Source organism: Limulus polyphemus, unplaced genomic scaffold (assembly GCF_000517525.1).
Source record: "Limulus polyphemus unplaced genomic scaffold, Limulus_polyphemus-2.1.2 Scaffold1662, whole genome shotgun sequence".
NCBI classification, from domain to species: Eukaryota; Metazoa; Arthropoda; class Merostomata; order Xiphosura; family Limulidae; genus Limulus; species Limulus polyphemus.
Genome location: NW_013667272.1, coordinates 195,054 through 204,201, shown reverse-complemented (window position 1 = coordinate 204,201; position 9,148 = coordinate 195,054). Strand labels below are relative to the sequence as shown.

General features: G+C 29.2%; 1 protein-coding gene across 1 annotated transcript in view; it reads right to left on the bottom strand.

Moving 5' to 3' along the window:
* Positions 1 to 9,148, bottom strand: part of LOC106464475 (importin-5-like) — a 55,284-nt gene that overhangs the window by 12,629 nt on the left and 33,507 nt on the right. The window contains exons 9-11 of the mRNA XM_013924618.2: positions 6,027 to 6,200; positions 2,144 to 2,244; positions 721 to 910 (exon numbers count right to left, since the gene is read on the bottom strand). Of these exons, the coding sequence (XP_013780072.1) occupies positions 721 to 910; positions 2,144 to 2,244; positions 6,027 to 6,200 (465 nt within the window). The remainder of the gene's footprint in view (positions 1 to 720; positions 911 to 2,143; positions 2,245 to 6,026; positions 6,201 to 9,148) is intronic.

Below are 9,148 nucleotides of genomic sequence, written 5' to 3'. Positions count from 1 at the left end.
TATATATATATATATATATATATATATATATTCAACCTATATAATCCACATCATACAAACTTGCCATATAACTCTATAAATTATTTTAACAGCAACTGATCAGCTAGACCAAACCTTTAACCTTCTATGCAGCAAAATAAGACAGTTGAAATATATTAATAAGAATGCTAAATGAGAAAGTCAGTTTTACAATATATTTAAATTCTAAAATTTGCACTGCTGGTACTATTGATTTTTGTGTTAACATCAAAACTAACAAAACTTTTTACAAAAGTTTACTGAAGTGTTCTAAGTACAAAATTCACATACAGGGTGATGCAAAAGTCAGGCAACATCATGATATTCCTAAGTCTCACCTTTATTACAATTTTTCAATTATGTGTATATTTCACTAACTGTCTCTTTTTCTTCTCTTACAATAACTGATTGGTTTGGATGTCACTATTCTTGAAAAAACATAAGTGAGCAAAAGCCTGAGTGAAAGAGTGATCTACATTGTGATATCAGTGGTGCATAATTCAAATAACTGAAAGGACAGCCTTCGACAAGTCATGGTAGTATGTGAACTTTGAATTTCCTTGCATGAAATAAAATGTGACACTTGCAATTCTTTTTATTCAAGCATTGAGGTTTAAGGACTTAAATCCACTAGTTGAATTTATTTAAAAAAATTTTATTTCTCAGTAATATGGAATGACACAGTAAAAATAGTCACTGTACATGGGGTATGTGGAGTAAATAAACTCCAGTCAAAAAATGAAAATTATCATAAATAAAACTGAGAATTCTTACTTTTTCTTGGCCAACAGCCAGCCCTATTAGACTCACACATTCTATAGTTTTGCCTCTCAGAAGACGTAGTTCTTCAGTATTTGCATTTTGAATTATATATTTCAAGCATGGCATAAACCTAAATAAAGAATTGTGTCCTTTAAAACAAAGCACATAATGATACTAGTGTACTTGGTACAATGTACATATAATTTTATATGTAAAAAGGTTGCAATTGTTTTAAAACACTTTATGATCTAACAATGCCAATACTGACCTTACAAATTCAAAATTGCTAAAGGTCAGCTACAATTGTTGAAAAAAACATTTTCAGTACTTAAAATCTCTCTCTAAGCACGAACATGAGATACAGTAGCAAGCCTTTTACAACAAATACACAATTTACCATGAGCATCAACATCTCTGCCTACCTCCCTGAAATAAAAAAGAGAGAACTAAAGGAAACTTAATGCTGTATATTTTATGAAAGACTAAGTAGTTAAATAAACAGTCAACCAATTTTTGGATAATTATCACAATTTGCTCCATTCTAGTTCACAAACAATATAAACACAAGTATAAGTCCAAAGCCTTCAATCTCTACTCAATACTTGACATAAACCAAGCTATGATTTTATACCTCAGCAGAAGCATGATGTAAAAATTTCAAATTTGTTGTAAAAGATTATACAAAAAACAAAACAAAACATTAACAACATTTACTACTATTTATATTACAGTACATAATCTTCAGAAAAATATTTTGTAAGCATTTCATGTGTGAATTCTTTCTAATGGACAATACTGGTGTCATTTGTTTTACTTCATTAAAGTATGATTCTAATATTGCAAGATATTTCACCTGGTGTTTGTTTTTCTATTAGTTTCTGACACTGAAGGCCTACAAAACTGATTCCAGTGTTTATGAAATAAGATACAAACAATTTAATATATCTAAACAATAGCACAAAATTTAATACTAGTATACCATATCTATATATGAAATGTATTCATACACCACTGTATACAAAGTGTATACTCTGTATACACTTTCAATACACAGAGCATGGTCAGCTGTTAAGAGGTGGATTAGAGAAAGTTAAAAAGAGGAAAATTTTACTTAACTACTCCACCATCATAAATTATTTATGAGAATCTGTGCTTCAGGCATAGGTTCAAGCCAGAAAAGCACATTGACCGAGACTGTCTAAACTCACAGAGAACCAATTCTGGTGGACTCCCTCCTGTCATGTTTGGCACACTCTCAAGAAGTACACCCTCCCAGGTTAGTAGCCACTGATATATATATATATATATATATATATACATACACACACAACATAACTTACTAATTAAAAACATGTTTTCTTACCTATCATAATACTGTACAAACTTTTCTTCGGCACTGTCTGCTACCGATGATAGAGTTACTACTACTTGTTCTAAAACCAATTTTGTGCCTTTTTCAACAAGCTGAAATATTATACAAAATACATAATTTTCATTGCTACAGCATGTTTCTACTATTATAATTGAAATCACGTTTACACTTGTTGAATATTCCATGTACAATCCCAAGAATCACACTTTACTTACCGTGAAAAAGAATGAAGAAAGTTTTCTTTCTTTACTTTCTAGATAATTGGCACCAACAATTTTGTACAAACTCGTATTAACTCTTACCCTAAAGTTCATAAGAATCAAAGCAAAATTTACTAGTTTCTTTAAAATGAAACTTTAAAACTATATAAAATAAGTACATTTACACGGAATTTCAAAAATTTGGTCATCTTGTGCATATAAAAAATCAGGCCAAATAATAGTGAGATTTTACTTTGTAAATGTTAAATTTATCAATCAACCATTAAATTACCAACATTTTTTATATTGCTCACTACAAGTAAGGTCCATATAATCCATCACATAGAGTAATTTTTTTTTGGTTTAATGTAATGAACTAACCAAAACAACTGGAAGAAATCACTCATTTTCTATGTAAAATATATAAATGTCTGGAGGGTGGGGTAATTATTTACTAGGGACTCATTATTAAACCAAGAAAGTCGTGCAGTTACACAATATTTAGGAAAATGTTTATAAAAAGCCAACAGGGTCCACATGGACCCCAATGGTTATACTGGGATTAACTTTTTAGAACAAATTAAGAGTGTAAGTGCTGTAGTCAAAGTATACAACAATTATGAAGCAGTTTTACTAACTTTTAAATATCCATTGTTCAGTTTGGTAGATTTTGATGTATTAACTTCGACCCAACAAGAATAAAGAAGTCAAAATTAAATATTCTTAACCAAGTAGTGTTAATATTCAAATATGTGCTATAAGGTAGGGTTAGTTGTATATTTCTACCTTCTTAAAAATAATAATAAAAGATCTGCATAATCATCAAAATCATGTAATTTGAAACAGTATTGCAACAGAATTTACAAAGATTGCCAAAATATAATTTTTGAGGTGCCATATTCAACCCCATCTAGACCACAGAGATTCTTCAAGGTGTCAAATGTACAAAAAAGTTCATCAAAATTTTAATGAAAATAATAATTCCAACACCATTTCATCCTTTGAAAATATAACTGCCTATGTTTCATTGCTCGAATGATTTTCCTTCTGTTACTTGTTTCATTATCACAACCATTCATTCCCATCCTTTTACAATGTCACAGAACCACTTTGAAAATATGAATGGATAGAGCACATTACACAGTATCTACATAAACGTAGAGTAAATAAAGTTGTTTAAGTGGGAATTTATGGTTTTGGGGGGAAAGTAACTAGCCAGTACAAATAATCTAATGCTATGTTTATAGTATTCAAACAATTTTTAATAATGGTGTACATTTTCTCTATATTTTCAAAAATGAATTTAGTTGAACATGTTTTTCCACACATTTCTTTAACACACAAAGTTAATTCTATCATACCAAGATGGGTGCATCTGGTCAAGAGGCAAAATTGCATCACTGAATTAAACAAATTACAAAAAACATAATGTAGTCATTCTTCCACACATAGATGAAATTTATTGAATAAAAATGTTTGATTTAGAGTTGATTTCAGCGTGCTATGAACAAAAACATAGCAATTTGTGAATTTCCTGAATTTTTAAGAACATAATACAGTGCTCATAGCCCCTTAGGAGAAAAGTAAGAATATTTATGAACAAAATAGCATTAATCTGAACCTTGAAACTTAATGTAAGTGTAGTACTTTTATTGATTTTAGCCAATCACCATTTCTCAACCTAAATTGTCATGATGTGATGTAATGGCCTATATGTCAACTTTGATAAGCCATAGGCTAATGATCTAAACACAAAATGACCCCCCCCCCTTTTTTTAGTTCTTTTCAACTATGTAATTCAATATGACTTCTAGTTTAATGAAGAGATTGGCAAAGTGATATAACTTAGCTTAGTGATAGGTTTTCTAGAAAAAAACAATGCTTGTGAACTACCACCACATTACAGTCTTGATTATGACTTTATACTTCATTTGAATTATGATGTTGCAGTATAAAAAAATGTTTTCATAAAACAAGCTAAGGTATGTTTAGTTAGATCATTTTGCACTCACCCACATCAAATTATGTTCTGTCAACAAGGTTGCTGTGTTTAAATATATTACATATATTGAATAAACCCTTCTGTTTAATAATTAATAAGAAAATTGACTTATGTATAACTGGTATGGTAACAATTATTGTTATTGTATGCTAGTGCTTCTATACAGTCAAACTATGTAGTGTTCTTTGAATCAAATCAAAACAAAGACAAGATTTGTGGTTTTATAAAATTAAGTTCATGATACAGTTTTACAAGCACATAGGAAGACATAAAAATCAGTAATTGAAAACTTGAGCAATGGTAAGCATTTTAATCATTTCTTGAAAAATATATCATAATGAAATCTTTTTCAATTTTTAAAGCTGTGAATTCATACAAACATCAGAAATGAAAATATTTATTTGCAGAAGTTAGATAATCTGTAGGGAGTTCATCTCATATTTTGAGCTATTTTTTCATTTACAATGCAATAAAAAAAATCATAAAATAGGCATTTACAATCAAAACACCTTGGTATTTGAGTTAGTTGTATATCATTAGAACTTTCTGATTAATCTTCTACTTGTTTACATTTTTCACATGATATTAATGAAGGCCATGATAAAAAAGATTGAGAACCACAAGATGAATAAACTGAAAATGTTTGTATTGTGAGAAGAATTGCTGTACAATATAAATAGTTCACAGCAACTATTAATCTTCACTATCTTCACCTACATTTTGTGGACCCTCAACAACTTCTTTTTACATATTATCACTTTCTAGGTTAATTCAATATGATATTTTTAACTGAAAAAATGTAGTTTGTCTCTTGCCAAATATGAAATCTCAATGAATTGTTTTTAAAACAATTTATTTTTCCTCAACTCTGAATGTTAAGACTTCATCCAACTGATGTTGTATGGTAACTTTCATTCAGTGTTCAGGATTTAGTTTCAAGTCCAACAAGGTTTATTTAGTATACTTTAGATGGTTTAACACAATTATCCTTTTCTAGTGCTGCTCTTAAAATTCCTTTAGTAAATGCAGCATTTTCAAGCCAATGTGACTTAACTTTTTTGTTTTCTACACAAATTAAATTATGTTTCTACAATCCATACTTTCCAAATTGAGCCTTTGGGGGTGGGGACCAAGTCTTTTGATTCAGTTCTGTGTAGAAACCATTATAACATAACTGAACATTATAATTTTACTGTCAAATAATAAAATTTTCTACTGATTGTGTGCATACAACATGCTCTGACCAAATATGCTACAGCTTTAGTGCATGTAGGAAAATATATTGTACACTGCATATCAGTGGCAGTACACATGCATTTTTTTTTCTATGGTAACAACTTATAAAATGTTACATGCCTAAGTTTTTGATAATGAAAATACAAAAAGAGGCTAGAGTAAATAGCTTAGATCAGGCCATGGTTTCAGAAGTTTTAAAATTGCTATTGAATTCTGTAGGATACAAATCACAGTATAACGAAAACTGCTATATACTATTTTAATTTTCTGTTATAAGAGGGGGAGGTATTTTGTGTCAGAAAGTACAATATGATACCACCTATTTCCATTCTTGAACATATAAACTGTTCATACAACTTCCTTTTGAGGCTTCAATAAGTGGAACTATAAAACAGATTCAATGCTTTAATGATATTTATAAATCTATTTCACCTACCTCTTTGAACTTACAGCTCAGGACACCTTCCAGAGTGCTAATGATTTTATCAAGGTATAGAGCTACAACAGATTTTGGACAATCCTCAAAAAAGTTGACCAAAGCTGCCCCAGCATGAGCCTGGACTCTGGGAAAAGCTGAATTTTCCAGGATCATTAATAATCCAGGAAGGACCTTAAAATAAGCAGAAATATTAAGTTATTTAGTTAGCTGCCCCATAAACCATTCTAGAATGTGAAAAATAGCAAGAAAACATTTTAAATCAGTTATAATATTATAAATCAAATAACTTTCTATTTCAAAAGTACATTTAAGAAGTTTTGCAAAAATCTAAGTTTTTTAGAAAAATTTCAAATGTCACACACAATTTCAGGAATATTCCTACTAGTCCTGAAACAAATAGTTGATTTTCCTACTTGAATATTCATCACTCATATTTGAATATTCGACAATAAATACAATGAAAATATCATTGTTCCCAGTATGCTCTTAATAAAGAAAGGTCTACCTTTTTGAAAATACTCAGTTTAGGTATATATTTTGTCTTAGTTTTTTTTTTCAACCTACATGTTTTCATCAAGAACAAGACATCATGTCTTGTTCTGTATATTTGTTATAACTTGCTTTCTACAAGTTGAAAGCAATTACTCATACATCAGTATCAAATTTACAGGCTGAATACAAGATACTAAATAATATTTAGCATAGATTTCATTGTCAAAACTACTTGCATTCAGGATCATACATATATATCTGAAAATAATCCTGCCCTTACACCACTATATAATAAATACGTCAGACTACATTACAGTCAACTTGGCTGTGTCATACTTAACTATAATTAGTAACTCCTTTTTAAATTGCTATTTTTATTCATTTTTAGTGCTGTTGGAAGCATTTACTACCAAATGTTCATAAGTTTGAATTTATCAATATCTAAAATTGTTATAGTTTCTTTTTCATGGATTTGACGCACAATGAAAAGTTCTAATATTTATTACCTCACAAAATATTTGTATCTATCAGGTGATTTGAGTTGTTTTACCTAAAATATTTATGATCCAATTCATTACACTTCACATACTCACATGTGATTCCTTCACATTGAAGGAAACACTATGAACTGTGGGAAAGAATGATTTTTTTTCAATCGGCAAGCAAAGGCATTGTAACCATAATATTCCAAGTTATGAAAATTATGTACTGTAATGAATACTGAACATGAGTTGGCTTTGTTTAGTAAAATGCCATTTATCATTATGATGATGGATAAATAGACATGATGATATGTATTAACAGTTTGTATTCAGAGGTGGAATTTGTTAAAATATGCTAATGTTTTGTATTCTAGAATAAAAGTGACATTTGGACTGTTTATAACACAAGGAAACTAAGTCCTTGAAAACACAGTACATTAAAAACATCTGAAAATTTTAATACCAAATTCTTGTTTAAATATTCATTATAAAGAATTCTTATGTGGATATTCATTTCAGCTCTAATACCTACATCATGTGAAAAACCTAAAGGTTAGAATTTTAAATGAAGCTGAAAATCACTAGAAATAAATATTATAAGCACAAGCTGTTTCAGTATGAAACAGAAGGATAATTCATAACAATGTAAACCAACAATACAAGATCAATCAATCAAATTATACAGATCATCAGAAAATGAAATATCTAAAACATTAAATTTATAACTTTGCAAGTTTATATTACGTAAATATAAGAGGTAGGTTGAAACTACACTAAATACGAAATCAGCAAGAAAACTTAAATTTTATAATATTTGATAACTCAAAATGTGCAAATGTGGAAAAAACCATTACTTTATGCTTGAAACAAAATTGTACTTAGTAAGTACGATGTAGTAAAACTGGCTTTCAGAATTTTCCTAATAATTACACATTTCCATATACTGTAACAACAATCTATGTTATGAGAATGTATATTGGAGTTCAAATGGCAGTCAGTAAAAACATTGACTTTAAAAGCGTTTTTAAAAAGATCAACCTTTTTAAGTAACACTAGGAATTTTCTAGTGAATTCCTTTTCTTTAAAAGGACCATATTTACCAGGATATTCTATTAAACATCCAAGAACAAAGATTAATTTTTAGAATTCAGTATTCATGTATCACTACTGCAAGTTCTACAATAGCTATATTGTACTGAAGAAGCACAACTTATATTAAATTGGAATTTCAAAAACTTCTGCTTTAAAGAATACAATCAATGCCACAGATATTTTTGGTAAATTAATGGTCTTCAGTTTTGTAACTGATCTACATACTGTTCTCTATGCCTGTTAATCTTTCATGATACAGTTCCTCTAAGTCTGTTGATTTTTTACTAAATCATGGATCTGATTATCTTTACTGTTGATTTCATTAATATAGTTTCTCTGGGTCTGTTAATTTTATTTAATGTACTGATCTCTAGTTCTGACGACCTACAAGTAAAGAAAAAATTTTTCAAAACATGCAGTAAATGTAGGGATGGCTAATATCAGGCCTTCAATAACAATGCATGGATAGCACTTGCATCATCCCTACATAACATCACAGACACACAGTGTAGTAAAATGTCAACACAAAAAAATAGGATAAATTAAACTCAACTGTGATTGAATAGTTATATATATATTGCTATATGTTAATTCTTGCCTGTTTTATTATGTAGGGATGATGCAAGTACCAACCCTACTATCTTGTTTGCATTCTTTTTGAAGAATTAATATTAGCAATCCCTAAATTTACTTCCTTTTTTGAAAAGTTTTTTTCTTTACCTGTTTGCTGTTGTTTTTTTAATGCAGTATTTAAATAGACATAGGAAGGTTGTGTATATAACCAAGTTCTAAATACAAGGAGACTCCAACTGTAATATTTATTATTCATCTATTATTGGCTGGTAATTCCTGTTTCACCCTGTACTTAAGCTTTTAAAAGGAACAACAAATTTCTGTAAGAAAGCTAACTTCAAAGGGTAATGATAACATTGTTTACACCAGAATTATGATTTAAAAAAAAAATACTATTAGTAATTTATAATACTTATAAAAGCAGATACTCTGTTTGAAACTATGTCACCTTAGTGAAATTGGTTGACACCATTGTTTTGG